Source organism: Mauremys mutica, chromosome 1 (genome assembly GCF_020497125.1).
Source record: "Mauremys mutica isolate MM-2020 ecotype Southern chromosome 1, ASM2049712v1, whole genome shotgun sequence".
In the NCBI taxonomy this organism is placed as follows: domain Eukaryota; kingdom Metazoa; phylum Chordata; order Testudines; family Geoemydidae; genus Mauremys; species Mauremys mutica.
Window position 1 is genome coordinate 153815819 of NC_059072.1, and position 20158 is coordinate 153835976.

General features: G+C 45.7%; 1 protein-coding gene across 1 annotated transcript in view; it reads left to right on the forward strand.

The window, feature by feature from the left end:
* The window catches only part of MAN1A2 (mannosidase alpha class 1A member 2), a 307506-nt gene that overhangs the window by 194765 nt on the left and 92583 nt on the right, over nucleotides 1-20158 (forward strand). Inside the window, exon 6 of the mRNA XM_045000927.1 lies at nucleotides 5671-5765. Within this exon, the coding sequence (XP_044856862.1) occupies nucleotides 5671-5765 (95 nt within the window). The remainder of the gene's footprint in view (nucleotides 1-5670; nucleotides 5766-20158) is intronic.

Consider the following 20158-nt stretch of genomic DNA (forward strand, 5'->3'; position numbering starts at 1 on the left):
CAGGTGTGGGATGATGAGCAGTGGCTACAGAACTTTCAGATGCAGAAAGCCACCTTCCTGGAACCGTGTGTGGAGCTCACCCCAGCACTGTGGCACAAGGACACCAGAGCTGTGTGTAGGTCCAGCTATCATTATGAAAGTTGTCTGAGGGGGTGGAGTGAAGGGGAAACCAAGAAGTCCTGGAAAGTGGAAAGAACTGCGTGGGTGGAGTTGGGGGGCGGGGGAGACACGGAAAAGAGTTCTGAATGTGCTGCAGGAGAGGGCAGGCATAGATCTGCTCAGTCTGCAGCACTATTAAGGACTTCAGCATCTGCGTTTGCCCCTCCATGACTTTAATCATCTGCTCAGTAGTGTCCTTAACAAACTCCTAATTTTCTTTTCTGTCCTGCCTTTCAGCTTCTCTCCAATCCTTTTTTTCCCTTTTCTCTGCATTGGAAGAGTGCAGTACCTCCCAGAACATGTCTTCTTTGCTCTGTCTTGGGCACTTTCTTATCTGGGGGAGACACTCGGCTCATGTGTATGGGTCACCTGAAGGTCACATCTGCCAAAGCACAAGAACAATGCACAGAAGCATGATTGTTAAATTCACTCACAGCATTGAAACATTTCAGTAAAATACACCTTTTGTAACATAACAATCACTTTCTCACTGACCCTTGGCAAGCACACATCTCTGCAAACTCCCAAAGTATGATGAGTATTGGGGGGACACTCCACATGGGGAAAAGAGCACTCACTCTGCAAGGGTTGTGGTGCAGCCAACTAGGGGAAAAAATCTAAAATTCTCCCACACTTTTCCACAGGTGGAAGCAGGGCCGGTGCAACCATTTAGGCAACCTAGGCAGTTGCCTAGGGCACTGGGATTTGGGGGGCGCCATTTTCTTCGGCAGCGACTGCGGAGGCCAGATCTTCGTCCGCCCCAGTCGCTGGCAGCATTTAGGTGGAGGGAGCTGTGGAAGGGGAGCGCGGGAAGGGCCGCCTGCAGCAAGAAAGGCGGGGGGGGGGGCGGCACGCAGGGTAACTCCCCTCCCCAGCTCACCCCTGCCCTGCCTCCTCCCCGAGCATGCCGTGGCTGCTTCACTTCTCTCACCTCCCAGGCTTGCGGCACCAATCAGCTTAGGAGGCGCAAGCCTGGGAGGTGGGAGAAGCGAAGCAGCGACGGCGTGCTCGTGCTCATCGCAGGGGTGAACTGGGGTGGGGGGGCTCCTCAGGGCGGAGGGGGGAGCTGTCGTGGGGGGCGAGGGGGGCTCCTCAGGGCGGAGGGGGAGAGCTGCCACGGGGGGCGGGGGAGGGGGAGCGCAAGGTGGAAGTTTCGCCTAGGGCGCAAAACATCCTTGCACCGGCCCTGGGTGGAAGTCATTGTAGCAGATATCTCACTCCTACGGGTAAGCAGGGAAGCGAAGGTACATCTACTACATGCTTGCGGCGTCTGCCCTGTTCCCTATGCTGCTTGCCTGTGTGCTGCTTTGGTCCCTGCACAAGTGGTTGCGAATGGCGTGGGAAAGTTCCCTACAATGTGGGAAGGAACAAAGCTGCTCTGCCATGGAACCTTGGGCAAAAGATTGCCAAGTACCTCCAGGAGACTTTCCTGGAGCTCTCTGGAGGATTCCCATGAGATCTCAGCGTGCATCAACACCCTGTTCCACCATACTGATTAGCTACACAGGGAAATGTCCAGCTCACAGAAACATAGCCAGCCTTCTACATTTCTATACCCTGCACCCACCTCCTCACTACAGAAACTACAGCCACTGACCAGGCATCTCCTCTCCTACTTCTTGCTTGTAAGAGAGCAACTACTGAGACTGACTAGACACCTCTGGAGTGGTGAATAGTTCCTGGCTGCCTGCCCCACCAGATGACCCCTCCAGGAGCTCTACATTGTCATCTAACTCCACCTCTTCATCAATGAATTTGTCCTCCAGGTTAGGTCCTCTTTCCACCCCATCCAGGCCAGCTGAAGTATCCACAGGGCTCTTGGCGGTGGAGGTGGGATCGCCACCAAGGATAGCGTCCAGCTACTTACAGAACCGGCAGGTCTTAGATGCAGTACTAGAGTGATGGTTTGCCTCCTCGCCTTATGGTACGCCTGGTTCAGCTCCTTTATCTTCGCTCTGCACTGCAGCATGTCTCAATCATAGCCCTTTTTGCACAAGCCTCAATAAATGTGCCTGTAGATATCCCAATTCATATGGCTCAAACGCAGCTGGGAGTGCATGGCCTCCTCTCCCCATATACTGAGCAGATCCGCAGTAGTTCAAGCGGGAGAGCGTTTGCTGCAATAACCTGCCTTGATCACCTGGGAAGATGCAATGAGACCTCTCCATGCCAGATGGAATTTCAAAAATTCAAAGGGGGCTTCTAAGGGGGAGGGGCGGAGTTCAAACTGCTGACCAGAGCGGTCACGATGGGCATTGTGGGACACCTTCTGGAGGCCAATTAAAGCGATAAAATCAAGCATGGTGCCTACACTGGCACTTTGTCGACAAAAATTTAGAGGAAAAAGACTTATGTCTGTTTTCAGGGTGGTTGTATTTTTTTGCCAAAACAGGACGTTTTTGCTGCCAAAAGTCACATCGCAGTGTGTGCGCATTCATTGTTTGTAGAGTAGACAAGGCCTTAGTCAGCCATGAGAGCAAACTTAATTATTTTTTCCCCACTGAGTAGCAATGCAAAGTATAGGGGAAAACGAGGCACACCTAGGATTCGTGCAAATATTACATGAAATTCCCACTTCATCACAAGTATGCAAATATGCATTATTTCTATGCAGAACTGTGTAGGTTTTGTCAGTATCAGGGCATAAGGCTTTTATTACAAAGGATATTGTCAGCAGTGAGCAGGAATATGAGAGGATTCTAGTGCTTTAATCATGGTTAAGCAAAATGTAGGTTGAGATAATATCCTGTGAATAAGTGTAAGGAAGTTGTAAAAGGCTGTGAAGTGGTTTTTAAATTGTACACATGTGATATTCTTTCTGGGGAGTTGGTTAAGTGTGTGAGTTACACTGGGATCTGGAACCTCCTGAATCTTATAATGTCATGGGCCAGGGTGAGTATGTGCATATTGAGGCATTGTTCAAAGAGCATAAAGAGAAAGTAGCATGAGCAGCCCTCCCCCACCCTTTAATAGTGTTAGATGGAATCTTGTGGGTGGGAGGGAACAGATTGTAAAAAGAGGTGAAGAGCTGGTACATTTCATCACCTGTGGGGTTGGCAGAGTAAAGGTAGATGTGTTAATGGGGCATATTGGGACACTTCTGAAAGAGGGCAGAGTTAAGGTTGCCCATGCAATGTTAACTGAGTGTTCCCTGATTTTCAGAAGTTTGAATTTTGCTCAACTCAACATTCTGCAATGGGACAACATGCCACCAAGCAACCTTAACTCTGTGTTAATGTAGCTTTTTGCCATTGAATACACTCAGGCCTTGGCTACACTTGAGAGTTACAGTGCTGTTGGTGGCTTTATAGCACTGTAACTCACTCCACGTCCACACTGGCAAGGCACATACAGCACTGTATCTCCGTGGCTACAGCGCTGCTTGTACTCCATCTCCCCGAGAGGAATAAAGAGAATAGCGCTGGGATGCCAGTGTAAACAGGGAATAATCTTAGTACGCTGTGACTGACCTCCAGAAGCTTCCCATAATCCTTTTAAGGGAAGGTTTTGCTCTTTGTTTTGTTGTGATGCCTCTCTTTGTTTTGTTGTGAACTCCGGGCTCTCGGAGCTGCTTATCAAAAAAACAAACACAGCCACTGTTTGCTGTGAATGAGCAGAGGCAGGGGGGCTCCCTTTGGAACGCCCACAGCTAGTGTTTGTTTGAGGAGAGCGGGAGGGAGGAGGCTTGAGGAGAGAAGCAGCGGGGTGGGCGGGAGGGAGGGGGGGTCTGCTTATCTGGTCTGTGAGGAAAAAAACTGCTGTTTGCTTTCAGTGAGTGAGAGAGGAGTGGGGGAGAGGGTCGGAACTTGCAAGGCAGGGCTCTGACACAGTGTCGGCTCCAAAAATCCACTCTCTCTCTCCCCCATGCTCCCTGTCACACTCCACCCCCCCCCCCTTTTGAAAAGCACGTTGCAGCCACTTGAACTCTGGGATAGCTGCCCATAATGCACCTCTCCCAACGCCGCTGCAGATGCTGCAAATGTGGCCATGACAGTGCACTGGTAGCTGTCAGTGTGGACAGACTGCAGCGCTTTCCCTACTCAGCTGTATGAAGACAAGTTTAACTCCCAGCACTGTACAGCTGCAAGTGTAGCCATACCCTTAGACTTCTGTAAAGCATTTGACTCAGTGCCAAAAAATTCTGTTTAAAAGATTAACAATTAGCACTCTACAGCATCAATAACAGGGCTGCCCGAGGGGGGGCAAGTGGGGCAATTTGCCCCGGGCCATGCAGGGGCCCCCACAAGAATATACTATTCTATAGTATTGCAACTTTTTTATGGAAGGGGCTCCCGAAATTGCTTTGCCCCAGGCCCTCTGAATCCTCTGCTTGGCTCTGATCAATAAAGCACATATTAAATGAATTCAGAACTGGCTGACTTATCTCAAAAAGTAGTAGTCAATGGGAAATCATCATCAAATGGGGATGTTTCCAGCAGAGTTCCACAGGGATCAATTTTAGGACCTTAACTCTGGGTTAACTACGTTTTTTGCCATTTAATAATACAAAATGGAACAAGCATAGGCTCCGGTGTGGTTTCCACAGATACTGTGACAATGTGACAGGTTCCAGAACCCTGCATAGGTGAACCACCCTAAATTCAGGTGCTAGAATGCTGCATAAAGATGCAGATTAATTACTGTTGACTGTTGTTAGGTGGGCTTTGTTAGCTCCAGCCATATAGAAAATGGTTTGGAATCATTCTTATGAGGCGGAGGGACCTAGACTAGAGACTGAGCAGAATTAATCCTTCTGGGACATCAGACTTAGGGAGAAATCTTAGGCTGAGATTTTTTTAAAGATAGTTTTTGAAGGTGTTTTCAAATACCTAATATTAATTGAGAAAAAAGTTAGGTGACGTGATCTTGTATTGGACTAACTTCTGCTGGTGAGAGAGACAAGCTTTTGAGTTTACACAGAACTCTTCTTCAGGTCTGGGAAAAGTACTCAGAGTGTTACAGCCAAATACAAGGTAGAAGAGATTGTTAAGCATGAAGAGTTAACAGATCGCAAGAGACTATTCAAGGTGAAGTGCGGAGTTAATGGTCTCTGTGACACTCTGAGTACCTTTCCCTGACCTGAAGACGAGCTCTGTGTAAGGTTGAAATCCTGTGCCTTTCACCAACAGAAGTTGGTTCAATAAAAGCTATTACCTCACCCACCTTGTATGTCTAATATCCTGGGACCAACATGGTTACAACAGCAAATAATAGTAATTGGATTTTTTTCATATTCTTCAGTGTGTATCCAAGGAGCAGCATTGTTGAGCATGAAAGCTCAAAATTGAAACTTCATGTTCAAATCTTAGTGAAATGTGGAAAGTGAACAAATAAAAATTAAATCATAAACGTGAATAGAGAACAGAAAAAAAATTGTTTTTGATAATCTAAAGTTTTCCTAATGGGATCAGGGGGATATATATGTTTTAAAGTGACAATCTCTCTTTAATTTATAGTAAGCTAAAGAAAACCAGGTTTGTTAGAAATTCATCCTTCTGTCTACTGTCACAGGTTTTCAAGCTCAAAGCAGTGCAGCTGGCAGGAAAGCTCCTTCCGGCATTTAACACACCCACAGGCATTCCCTGGGCAATGGTGAATCTGAAAAGGTAACAGATTTTCTTTTGTCATAGTTTTAAACCAAAAATTGTAATGGCACATCTCTGTACTTTCTAGGTACAGGAAGTGTGGAAGATACAGCCGAAGTGATATTCACTATACTTGAGAGTAAATATACTAGGAGCCTGAGGACTCTCTCTCATGTGCATTAACATTAACTGTAGCAGATTGTGACTGCTTTCATTTTGCATATGAAGGTTCGGCCCACTATAGCTCCATGGCTATTATGCAATGCTATATGTTGGCTCAGAATCTCTAGTCAAAAGGGGCACATGAGCATTTTATAATGGGACCTGCAGTCTCTGTAGACCACACCTGGTCCAGGCAACATAGTTAAACTCCATGAGCTTCATGTGTTGTGTGGGCTGTGTGTTTGCCACACCGTTCTCAGCAGAGGTTCAAAATACTTGTAAAGATGAAAGGACTGATTATCCACCCAGTCATACCAGTTTCACGCTGATGTAAATCTACTGATTTAGTGGAGTTACTCCTGATATACATTGGTGTAACTGGAAGAAGAGTCTTGACTGATGGTTACATATAATGTATAATGTCCTTCTCTGGCTTAGCCATCTCACGTTTATATTTTTAAATAACATTTTAAATTAATGTGTGTATGTACTTTATTGATTGATTGTGTAGCACCCTTGGTTTCACAGTCATTATTCCAGTTTAATGTAGCCTCAAAAAAATCTAAATTCTAAGATGACTACATTAAGAGGGAGCTAAGTTTGAGAGTACATATAAGTAATTTACAATAAAGTATGAGAGATGTTTGTAATTATCCCAAAACAAAGCACTATAAATCCAGGAAATTCAGAATTAAGATTAAACTAAATTGAAATCCAAATATGTTAAGGTATGGATATGACAATTAGTGCACCCAAATAACCATAACTCTACCCCATAATGGCACAACGCAATAAGCATATGATTAACATATTTTAATATTTGTGGTTTCAGATTAAATCAAACTGACTTTTAAAGACACATTAGATTTTGTTCTTTCTCTTTTGTTTTCCACCTTTATTTCTTCAGGATGAAGTTAAGGTTGTTTGGATGCTCTATAGCAGGGGTTCTTAACCTTTTTCTTTCCGAGGTCCCCTTCAACATGCTATAAAAACTCCAGGGCCCAGCAGGGATGGGAGAGGGAGATTCGGGGCTCCGGACCAGAGGTGGGACCCTTATGCATGCAGGTGTAGGTTGACTTCTATTTTGGGGTGGCAAGGGCTGGCAGGGCTTGAGCCAACTCCGCACAGCAGGGTCCAGGGAGGAAGCACCACCTCCACTCCCTGACTCACCCTGTCTGGATTGTGGAGGGATGCAACCAAAACATATAACTCAAAGCGAGGCTCAGCTCAAAAAGTTTGAAAACCGCTCAGGGTGCAGACTGTGTGCAGTGAGGGTTCAGGCAGGGGGTAGCTCAGAGTGCAGGGAAGGGGGTAGATAGGGGCTGTGTGCAGGCAGGGAGGTAGCTCAGGATGCAGGGAGGGGGTATCTAGGGGTTGTGGTTGGGCAGGGAGGTAGCTCAGGGTGCAGGGAGAGGGGTAGCTAGAGGCTGTGTACCAGGAGGGCTCCCCCTGGGGTGGTTGCTCCCCAAGGGCTCTCCTGGCCCCAGAGCCAGGTCCCCCACCCGGGCAGCTCTTACAGGCTGCGTGAGCAGTCAAAGGGGGCTGGGAGCTGAGGCGCAGCTGCAACCCTGGGCACCAGCAGCAGACAGGGGAATGTCATGGCTGCCTTCTCCTTGGCACCACCAGCCAGAGGAGCAGCTGCCCCGCACCGCCTGGCTCCAGCTTCCCCTCTGTCTACATCCTGGCCAGAGGGCAGAGCCTTAGGAGGACTGGGAGAGAGGAGGAGGTGAGGGAGTGGAGCTGCTCCTGGGACTGCCCCACTCTGGGTAAGGCACTGTAGTTTTGGGCGGCAACACACTTGTTGCTCAGGGCTTCTGCTTGAGTTGGGGTTTCAGCCCCACTGATTCTGGCTTCAGCCGGGGGTGGAGGGCACTGGGGCTCGGGGCTTCAGCCCTGGAGCAGAGACCTGGCTTCCAGCTTCAGCCCTGGTCGGGGGAGGGGGAAATGAGGTTTGTGGTTTCAGCCCCACAGCTCCCGCTTCAGCTCTGCGGAGGGGGAGTGGGAGGGGGGCGGCGCCGGGACGCAGGGCACCTGGTTTCAGCCCCAACCCTGTTTGAGAAGCAGTGCCCTATAATGCATTTCCATACTTTGCCATTTTATTATTTCTTTAAATTTAGAAACTTATCTCTGAAGTGCTTGGGTTTGTAATGTTTGGGGTTGAGATAATCACAACATCTCTGTAATATATTTTACCCTAAATTACTGTCAAGCATTGTGAACCTTAACTCCACGTTCACAGCTGGGAATTTCCATATGGGTGTTTATGATTGTTTTTTGAAATTATTAAAAAATTCAACGTGAACGCTGAACAAGAAAGTCAAAAGCAATGATTCTCTGAGATTCATCTAATGATTTGTAGGTATGTCGTATGAACTGGAAATCATTAAAAATATGTAACTGTTAGAGTCTGATTCACCGGTACATTCTGGCTGCTTTAGGCTGCTCTAAAGCAACACAGGGCAGCCAGAGCATACTGGCCAATAAAACTAGATTTACAGCTGCTTTGCATTGCAAGAGCAGTGCAAGTCAGCAGGAGATATATCCCATTTTCTTCTTCCCTACTGTTCTCTATACTCCCCTGCAAACACAAGTCCTAGTTTCTGACCACTGTTCATACACACTGCAAGTTTTCTATTCCCTCTTGTCCTCTCTGAGTAGATCTGGTGCAGTGGGTGATAGTTTTAAAATAAACATTGAAGATTAATAGTTATTTTTGCTGGCATTTTCATAACTGAAAATGTATCTGTCATCAGAGGCTGAAGAATAAAATCTCCTTAACAGAAACATATGACGAGTCACATTTCAAAATGGCCACCATTTCCCATTGTCTTTAATGGGCCTGAGGCCACAGGCTACCTTTTGTTAAGATGCCTTCTTACAAAACAGATACTGGCTCCCATTGCTTCCTGTGGAAGTGAAACTAAGCTGTCCTCACAAAAGATGGTGTCTCCCTATGCGATCAGGAAATGGAGAAGAGGACTATGAGAAGCAAGTGAATGGAGACAGTGGCCATTTTGACTAAGCTCAGCATGTGGCCTCAATCCCATTGAGAACAGTAGGAGATAGCAGCTATTCTGAAAGAGGGCAGTTCACTGTCAAATTTTCTGAAGTAGAATGAGAAACTATCATTTATGAAAATAATGGTAAAAGTGATCAAAGAAAAAAGAAAAACAAAAAACACCACCTTCAAATATAGCCACGCATAAAATTTCAGTTAGTTTTAACTGTATTTTGGAGTTTGAAGAGTTTGCATTTTTCCTTTAGTGTTAGCTCAACCAAAAGTAATGGGCTTTATGTCACTGAGTGACGTTCTATCGCTGTGCTATGCAGGAGATCAAACTAGATCAAAATGGTCACTTCTGGCCTTAAAATCTATGAATTATTCCAGATATTAAAAAGAAGTCAGACAACTGATAATACATTTCTTAAATAACCTATTTTAATTAATTTCCGTTAATAAACTAATTCATTAACTTATAAATGCTACACAGAAAAGTTTTTTTCCGTATAGATAAATTTCAGTTTTTCATCATAAACTCCCTTACATTGACACACAAAAGTTCTTTTTTTATTTAGCTGGCATCTTATCCCACTTAATTGGGAAGCAACTTAACTCTTAGGCCTGGTCTATACTACAAGTTATGTTGATGTAAGGAGTCTTGCATCAACCCAGTTGTGCATGTGTCTACACTTAAATTTGTTTCCAACTGAGTAAGTGGCCTGTTATTACGACATAGTAACACCACCTCCCGGAGTGGGGTTGAGCCAAGGTTTATGTACAGAGGTTGGCACGGCACGCATGTAGACATTGCGTTACCTTTGTCAACCCTAATGGTCCTCTAGCAGTTGTCCCACACTAACTGCTCTGGTCACCATTGTGAACTCCACTACCCTGGGGTCATATAGACTGGAAGACACCCCTCCCTTTTAAAGCCCTGTGGATTTTTGAAATTCCTTTTCCTGATTGACTAGCTTGGAGAGCACGCCTAGCAGCTCTCCGCTGTTGTGTGCAACTGCCTAGCTGACCATGCCAGCTACACACTCCAGTTGTGCTCCAACCTGGAGGAGATAAGATATATTGGAATTCCTGGGCCTGTGGGGAGAAGAGGCTGTGCTCAGGGTATGCAGGAGAAGGGGCATGATGGACCAGCAGCAGTGATGCGTGAAAGCCAAGGAGCTTCAGCAGGCATACCAGGAGGCCAACAATCAATTCGGAGTCAAGCCGCAGACCTGCCACTTTTACAATGAGCTGCACCGTCTATATCTCCAAGGAGCCCAAGTCACAGGTCTCTGCTGTGAACAGAAAGGAGGAGGGGGTGGACAAAGAAGAGAAGAATGGGAGACAGGCACCTGGATCCAGCTGCACAGCAGGCTAGGACCTGTTTTTGACTCCACTGCAGTCCAGCCAGTCCTGCCAATAGCGCATGGGCAAGCCCCATGCAGGGGAATGAACCTCAGGTAAGCGTGTACATAAATTTTCCATTCCAGGGATGGCTCCCTGAAAATAGCAGGACACAGCTTTCGACTTTTCATTAATTTTCTCGTGCTAGAAGAACCAAGAGAAGTAGAGTTGCTATCTGCTTTTCAGTCCCCTCTAGAGTTAGGTGCGGGGAGTGGAAGCATGCAAAGCAGTTTGTTTATGTACACAGGGTGTCCCTTGAATCCTCCTGAGAGATCTTGATGAAATTTTCACAGAGGTGCTTTCCAATACTCTGCCACAGGATTCTAGGGATGGAAGCCTTATTTCTTCCTCTGTGGTAGGACGATTTCCCACGGTACTCAGTGATAACATTGGCAGGCACCATTGCAATACACAGCCTAGCAGTATACGGACACAAGTGGCTTCGGGATGCCAGCAGCAGCTGTGTTCTCTGTATCTTTGTTACCACCAGGAGTGAGATATCAGCTACAATCACCACAACCTGTGGAAAAAGGTGCCAGTATCCAGTGTCAGTGCCCTATGTTAGTAGTTTTATGCAACCAAGCAATTCTCTCCTCATTTCCCTAATCTCTAATGGGCCATACTCACCATGGCTGGTGCTGTGACTGGCACCATGCACAAGCAATCCCAGCCAGAAGTGAAAATGCGCTTGTAGTTCTTGAAACTTTAGGGGAGCAAGTTCTGCACCTTAAATTTCAGTTTCCACAGTGACTATTCTGACAGCGGTAACTTTATGTGTTTATCTGCAGCTGCTGCAGCCTTGAGGGTCTTCCCCTCCAGATCCGCAGAATGCCTGACCCAGATAAGGAGGAGAAAGAAGAGAACTTAGGATGACATGTTCACTGAGCTTCTTCAAGTCAGTGCTGCACTGGACTTTGAGCGCAGGCACTGCAGAATGAACATTGGGGACAGCCTGGAGAAGGAAAGAGTGGAGAGGAGGAGGGTGCAGGAAAAGGAAAGGGAGATGCACCAGGACATAATCGGGCTTCTCAAGCAGCAAACTCAGATACTCCAGACTCTGGTGGACCTGCAGGTTCAAAAATCCCATGGTCGCTTCCCTCTGCAGCCCGTTGAGAACTCAATATCGGGACCTCTCTATATCCCCTGTCCCCTTCAACATTCCACATGGCATCCAAGGCTGCCTCACTATCCCTACCACTCCACCCCGCGGGATACTAAAGACAATCACAGCTTCACATACACTTACCCGTGAAAGCGATGGTTGGTGTAGATGTAGCTGAAATAGGCATGAATGTTCTTTCCCTTTCATAAGTTCTGTTCTGTTCATTTAAGTTTCAGTAAGTTTATTTTAAATATATTTATTTTAAAATTTCACTTTCTTTTTTTCACTGAATTCTTGTACAAAATGAATGTCTATTATTTAAAACATAACTCTTTTTTATTTTGTTTGCAACATCTACTACCAAGTGCTTAACAGGTATGAAAGCAACCAATTACTTGTTACTGACAATGTGCTACAACTCATAGAGTAAGCCATAAACAAAATTAATAGATGAATTGACAGCGTTATATTTCTGTACGTACAGCAATCACTACACGATTCCTATTAGGCCACAAAAGAGCAGGGCCATGTAGAGCACAGTACAACAAAACACATTACGTGGCTTACTGTAAAAATGGTCTTTCAAAACCCGCCCTGAGCTTTGAGCTCTTCTAATAGCCGTTGTGTCTGCCTGTTCAAACTCAGCCGACAGTCATTCTACCTCCATCCTCTACCCACGCAGAAAGGTTTCCCCTTTGCTTCACAGATATTATGCAGGACACAGCAGGCAGCTATGACCATTGGGATATTTTTCTCACTGAGGTCCAATCTTGTGAGTAAACAATGCCAGAGTCCCTTCAACCTACCAAATGCACATTCAACTGTCATTCTGTACCTGCTAAGCCAGTACTGGAATTGTTCCTTGGTGTTGTCAAGATGGCTGGTGTGCAGCTTCATAAACTAGGGGAACAACGGGTAGGCTGGGTTGCAGATCATTGTTGGCATTTCAACATTCCCAATGGTAATCCGCGGTTGGGAAAGAAAGTCCCTGCTTGCAGCTTTCTGAAAAGTCCTGTGTTCCCTTCCATGACCAGCCCACTCTTATGTGGGTGAAGCATCCTCAGTGATCCACCAATGCTTGTATTACCATAAAAAAGTAACCCTTTCTGTACTCTGTGGCAAGGTGGTCTGGTGCTTAAATAGGCATATCCATGCTATCTATCACTCTGCCACAGTTCAGGAACCCCATTGCTGAAAATCCATCCACTATGTCCTGCAAATTGCCGAGAGTCACAGTCCTTTGTAGCAGGAGGTGATTAATGGCTCTGCATACTTGCATGACAATGGCCCCTCAGTGGGTTTCCCAACTCCAAATAGATTTCCAACTGACCGGTAGCAATTTGGCGTTGCAAATTTCCCCAGTGCGATAGCCACTTGTTTCTCTGCTGTTAGTGCGACTCTCATTCTGGTGTCCCTGCACTGGAGGGTTGGGGAGAGCTCGGAACACAGATCCAGAAATGTTGCCTTGTGCATCTGAAAGTTCTGCAGCCACTACTCATCATCTTACGCCATTTTTACAATGCAATGCCACTGATCAGTGTTAGTTTCTCGGGCCTAGAAGTGGCTCCCCACCATCTACAGCAGCTCTGTGAACACCACCACCAACTTTGAATTGGTTCTCGCTATGTCCCATAGCAATGTGTCCTCCATGAAATCGTCATGTTCCCTATTGATTCGGTTCTTCTGTGGCTCTGCAAATACTGCAGGATTGTGCACTCTGTGCTTGCAATGCTCATGACAATAATGCAGAGCTGGGAAGGCTCCATGCCTCTGTCAGAGATGGCAGATAGTGAGGAGGGCTATGCAGGTTTGTGGGATTTTGAAAAAAGGCATGAAGATTATGGAATACAGATGACATTGTGGGATGGAGACTGTTGCATGTTGAGAAGTTGACCCCAGGCTCCCAGTCATCCCAACACAACTCATTTTGGCACCATCATGCGTTGCCAAAACTTCCCAAATGACTGGATTCACACTGGGATACGTACCCATGGTGCACTGCACTGTGCATTGGTACTAGCACTCCTGGTGAGTATGTGCACTTGTAAACGGGTCGGGACTCACCCCTGTGGCGCCTCCTACTGGTTACTCCGCAACTTAGCTCTTTTTCCAGTCCGGAGCGCCCTCTGCAGGCTGGTGATCCACCTGCTTTACTCTCAGCCCATGTCCCTCCCTGGACCCGGTGCCCCTTTTACTCTAACTGGGTCTCCCCCTCTCAGGGGAACCCCCCCCCCCACCACGCTATCCCCACTTGCCTCAGAATGGCTACTGCTCAGTCACTATCGAGCCCCATATCCTGGGACAGACTGCAGTGTCAGCCTTCTCATCACCGGCAACGGGGTTCGGACCTGCTGCTTTGCCTATCCTTAGGTTGACCCCTGCAAACCCCAGTACCTCTTAGCCCCGTGCTAGGCCGCAGGCCTGGGGCTTTCCTAGGCTGGAGCTTCCCCAGCCCCTCAGCCTTTTCCCCGTCCTGCTTCACCCTAGGTACTTATCTTAACGTCTAAGCAGCCAGGCCCATCTCTCTCTAACCACAGAGAGAGACTCTCTGGCTTCCTGGCTGCTCTGGCCTTTTATAAGGCCCTGGGCTCAGTTTGGGGCGTGGCCCCCAGCTGCTGCCATTTCCCTAATCAGCCCAGCCAAAAGCCCCTTCCCAGGGCTGTTTTAAAGCCCCAAAGGGCAGGAGCGGGTAGCCAGCCCGCTACAACACTGCTGACACGAGGAGCCAAGTATGCACACATATTAGCGCTGTACTAATGGCAGAGGCTTTAGGCCAACATAACTTGCTCAAAATAACTTCGTAGTGTAGATGTCGCCTTATTTCAGAATGTTACAAGGTTTGTGTGGAGGCATCCCTATTTTGGATTAACTGCTGTTTCAGGCAGTCCTCCCTCTGCTATCCCACACTGCATTGCTTCACACCTGCACTAGCCTATCTGTTTACTTGTATGCCCTCTGCTACTCCAGGCTCATCTTGGCTGGATTTGACCTCCATGTTTAAATGCTGGCACACATCTAGGGATTCCCCTTTGAAATTCCAGCTTGTGACAAGTTCACACTCTTGGACTCTCATATCCAGTATAGCAGCCATGTGCAATGTCTTCATATGGTTCTGTCTAGAGGTCCTGGACTTCACTGGCCACTGGGGAAAAGAGCGTGTTCAGGCCCATATTAACAGCAAATGCAGGAGAAGGCTCAGAGCCATGCCAAAGCAAAGGAACTCCAGCAGAATTATAAAAATGCTAGAGACAAAAGTAAGACCTCTGATAATTCCCACTACCTGCACCTACTATGAGAAAATGGCCTGGATTTTTGCCAAGGATGCCACCCCCCAAACCCTGATATGGGATTCTGGACAAGTTGATTAGAGTATCAGAAGGTGCCCAACCATCATGGAAACCAAGAGATGATTTCTCCAGACCGCCAAGATCACTTCAGCATGCCAAACACTGAGACTGAAAAATTTCAGCTCCTGACTAATAACATCAGTCTCTAATAGCATAATTGTTACACAAAGCATATCCATTGCATTCCCTTCCGTGGTTACAGTGCATTAATTTTCCTGCACTACATGCTGGCCTCAAAGTAGGAGCACAATGCATCATTGAGCCCAGTTGCCTGACCAGTTGGGCCATTTTGCAGAGGCACCCTCTCTTGGCTGTTCACACATTCAGAAAGTCTCTCCACTTTTGCCTCCCAGCCCTTGGTGAGGCTCTCTCCTTTGCTATCACTGAAAGCGTCTCCTTGTGCAAAATTCTGCAAGCGTCTATCACACAAGGCAGATATTGCTCAGAGGCCTCCAGCCTTGACATGAGACACTGCCACCGTTTCTTCAGTGTACCATATGAAGACTTCACTGTCATTCTGCAGCTACTCAGCTCCTTTCTCTTATCCAAGTATCCAGTAAAAAATTTCATAAACCAGAATGACAGGAGGATTCACAACCACATTAATGTCCATAGTGATCCTGTGGGCAAAAGTTCCATTTTTCATTGCATGGTTTCATTGCATAGTTTTTCACGGCTGGAGTTTCTAAAGATCCTTTCCAGACCTCACCCCACATTAATATTGATGAACTTACCACGTTGTTGTTGTTCAAACAGGTGTCTGATAAGAATTTTGACCCTGTTTGACCCTGTTTTGGCTCCAGTTCAGTGTATTTTACAATATTGGTTTCACTTGAATGCAGTTATTTATTGTACATAATTCTACATTTGTAAGTTCAACTTTCATGATAACTACAGTACTTGTATTAGGTGAATTAAAAATACTATTTCTTTTGATTTTTACAGTGCAAATATTTGTAATAAAAATAAATAAAAAGTGAGCACTGTACACTTTGTATTCCGTGTTGTAATTTAAATCAATATATTTGAAAATGTAGAAAACATCCAAAAATATTTAAATAAATGGTATTCTATTATTGTTTAACAGTGCGATTAATTGTGATTAATTTTTTTAATTACTCGACAGTCCTAGTATTTAACTTTCTCAAGATTCACCTTGCAGAGAATTATAGATGATAATTTTCTAATTCATAAGGTATTGCACTCAACATGGGTAACTCTATTTTGGATCAAAAAGCCCATCCTGATTCAGTGGTGAAGTGAAGGCAGAAATAAGATATGAAAAAGCAATATATAACAAATGGGGAAAAGGGGACATGAATACCTATCAATATAAACTAGAAGTTATGAAGTACAGAAAATTGATAAGGGAAGCTAAAGATGTCAGCAGAAAATCCCTGCCTGGCAGGGCTAAGAGCAATAAGAAGTTTTTTAAGTATTTTATGAAAACAAGAAATCCTAGCAATGGTATAGGCCCATTACTAGATGGAGATGGTAAAATTGTTAATACTGAGGTAGAAATGGCAGGAGTGTTCAATAAATATTTCTTTTTTTGTATTTGGAAATAAGCAAGATAGTGTGTTTGTATGCCTTGAGGATGATGAAGTACTTTCCAGTCCATTAATAACTGGAGAGGATGTTAATATCTACTAGGGATAAACATTTTTAAATCTGCAGGCTTGGATAACTTGCATCCAAGAGCCCTAAAAAAGCTGACTGAGCAGATCTCTGCTCCATTGATACTAATTTTTAATAAGTCTTGGAATACCAGGGAAATTGTGGAAGACTGGAACAGTGCTAATGTTGCGCTGTAATGTTGCCAGTAATCAAAAAGGGCAAGCTGGATGATCCAGGTACCTATAGGATAGTTGGCCTACATCAATCCCAGGCAGAATAATGGAAAAGCTGGTAGGGGATTCAATTAATAAAGAATAAAAGGATAGGAATATAATTATTTCCATAAATGTAATACACTTAGACTTTTGTAACTGTTTGACTTGCATGACATTATGACTAAAAATTAGCACTATACACTATCACTAAAGCACCCTCAATTTATTAAGCACTGGCTAATTGACATCTTAAAAAGTAGTTCTCAGTGGAGAATCAATAGGGAGCAGTCTCTCTCATTAATACTCAACCAGCCAACGTCCAACGCACCAGGCCTAGGATCAATCCCTGCAGAACCCACTGGTGGCATAGTGCATTTACACTGGGGCATTTGCATCAACAATGAGAGCAGTGCAATGTGAGTAGCTATCCCCACAGTGCAGCTCTCCCCTTTCTGCTGCTAGGTCTTGTGGGAAGGTGAAGGGGATCACAGTGCATCATGGGTCCTGGCTCAGTGCCCTGTGATGCACTGCTTTCCATCCCAGCATTCCGTCTTCAGTTCGTGGCATTTTTCAATGTCCCTTGTTTTCTACTCACCCCGCCACATCTATCTGCAGGAATGGATCCCACGCTGATCTCCACTGCTCTGCTAGCTATTACTAGAACATCGCGAATGGCAGTGGAGTTATTCTTGAAGTTACGAAGGCAACGGCAGTCACAGTTGCCTAACGTGGTGTCCAATACAGGAAGCAGTAACATTAGATTGCTTTTAGCATTCACGGAGGAGCTGAGCACAGTGGAACATCACTTTTGGACTCTGGAAACTAGGACAGAGTGGTGGGATCACATCGTTATGCAGGTCTGGGATGATGAGAAATGACTTCAGAACTTTTGGATGCAGAAAGCCCCCTTCCTAGAACGGAGTGCTGAGCTCACCCCAGTTCTGCAGCACAAGGACACCCAAATAAGAGCTGCCCTCTCAGTGGAGAAGCGCATAGTGATCACAGTGTGGAAGATGGCTACTCCAGACTGCTACCAGTCGGTCATGAATCAGTTTGGAGTGGAGAAGTCAACCGTTTGGACTGTGTTAATGCAAGTGTGCAAGGCCATTAATACAGATACTGGACTAGATGGACCTTTGGTCTGATCCGGTACGGCCTCTCTTATGTTCTTATGTTCTTATAGTCCCAACTGTGACATTATTGACATAGACTGTGACAATATAGATCATTGTTGCAACCAAGGTCCTACAATTGCACCAAATCTTGTACAAAGGTGTCTATGGAAAGGTTGTAATTTGCTGGTTATGATTATGCTGTCTATATGTGTGTATCATTTTTGTTTTTGAAGTTATGAATATTGGCTATGTACTTGTATCTCAATGTGTTTGATTCTAAGTAGCATCAGTGAAGCATTTGGTCAGCTTCTTGAGAAAGGACTCTTCTGAGTAAGTGCCCAATCAAGAAAATCTTAACTGACAATAGACTTTGGGAGACGCCAATCCACATCTGAGCTCCCCTGGAAACGTTCAAATTAACATGTAAACAATGGCGTCAGCCTGCAAAAAGCTGAATCATTCATGGACATGTGACTTGCCTAGGTGGCTACAAACTCCATCTTGTTGCTGTGATTTTGCACAGGGGAACAAATGGCTTTCAGCCCACAAGAGAGAGAATATAAAAGGCCCTGGAAGCCTCTCCATTTTGTCTTCAGCTGGCTCAAGAGATGGTCTCTCCACTCCAAAGAGATGCCTGAAAGAAACTGGAACAAAGGACAGTAACTATGGGGGTGTGAGTGATTGCTGGTCCCAGGCTATAAACTACAACGTTGGTCTGAAAAGGATTGGGCCCAGACTAGGAAGGAGGCCAGTCTGTGAAAGAAGCTTATTGGAACATCTCTGAGGGTGATTTACCTGTGTTCGGTTTCCTATGGTATTAGCTTAGACTTGCATGTTTTGTTTTATTTTGCTTGGTATCTTCCTTTGTTCTGTCTGTTATTACTTGAAACCGCTTAAATCCTACTTTTTATACTTAATAAAATCATTGTGCTTATTAATTAACCCAGAGTAACTAATTTATACCTGGGGGAGCAAACATGTGCATATCTCTCTATCAGTGTTATAGAGGGCGAACAATTTATGAGTTTACCCTGTATAAGCTTTATACAGAGTAAAACGGATTTATTTGGGGTTTAGGCTCCCAAAAAGACTGAATACTGGGTGCTGGGAAAGTCCCTGTTAACTGAGAAGCCCCTGGGCTAAGTGAATCTTAGTTTCTGTGCACTGCAGGGGGGCGTGGTCCAATCTTTTGGTCTGTGCTGTAGCTGACTGGAGTGTCTAACTCAGCAAGACTGGAGTGGAGGGAAGCCTTCTCTGGCAGGGAGGTTTGCTCTCAGTGGTATTCCAGCACATCTAATGACAGTCTTGAGAGAGTTTCTGTGACCAAACTCGTCACAGCATCCTGCTGTGAAAGACTGGTACTCTTGGCAATTTGCATGACATTGTGGATGGCTTTGCAGACATGGGTATCCCTAACTGCGGAGGGGCGATAGATGGCACACATATTCTAGTTCTGGCACTGGACCACCTTGCGACAGAGTAAATCAGTTGGAAGGGGTATTTCTCCATGGTTTTGCAGGCTCTTGTGGATCACCGTGGGCCTTTCACTGACATCAACATGGGGTGGTCCGGAAAAGTGCATGACACACGTATCTTTAGGAACACTAGCCTGTACAGGAAGCTGCAAGCAGGGAGTTTCTTTCCAGACCAGAAGATCACCATAGGGGATGTTGAAATGCCCATAGTGATCCTGGGAGACCTGGCATACCTCTTAATGCCATAGCTGAGTAGGTGCAGGATGACTATGGAATGTGAGTTTGGCCAAGTAAACCCACGCTGGTGATGCCTATATGACAGATTAGACCTCAATGAGGAAAATATTCCCATGGTCATAACCACGTGTTACACGCTGCATAATATTTGTGAAGGGAAGGGCGAAAAGCTTACTCAGGGGTGGACTGCCTAGGCACAACGCCTGGCTGCTGATTTTGAACAGCCAGATTCCAGGGCTAGGGTGGTGCAACATGGGGCAATAAGAATCAGGGATGCCTTGAGGCAACATTTTGAAGATGAAAACCAGTAATGTTTGTTGCTATGCTTGGGACTGCAATGGTTAATTACATTTGGTAGGCTAGGAACCAGTTGTGATTGTTAAGGATTCAGTGTAAGGAACTGATAAAAGTGCCTGTTGATTTGCAGGTGCCATCTGCTATCATAACTTGCATGGAAACAAACAGAGTGCTTATCATTTAAAGAACTTTGCTTTTATTGCCAAATAAACCACAACACCACATGCACACACATTGACACACACATTCTTGTTCGAGGAGAAGGTACTGTGGGGGCTGACTTTCAGAGCTGAGCAGAAGTTCAGCAGTCATTTGAAAAGCTGTCTGTGGGGGTGGAGTGGAGGGGAAAGCGCGAAGTCCCAGAAAGAAATGCGCAGGTGGAGTTTGGGGAGCGCATGGGAAAGAGTTCTGACTGTGCTGAAGGGGAGGATGGGCATGCATCTGC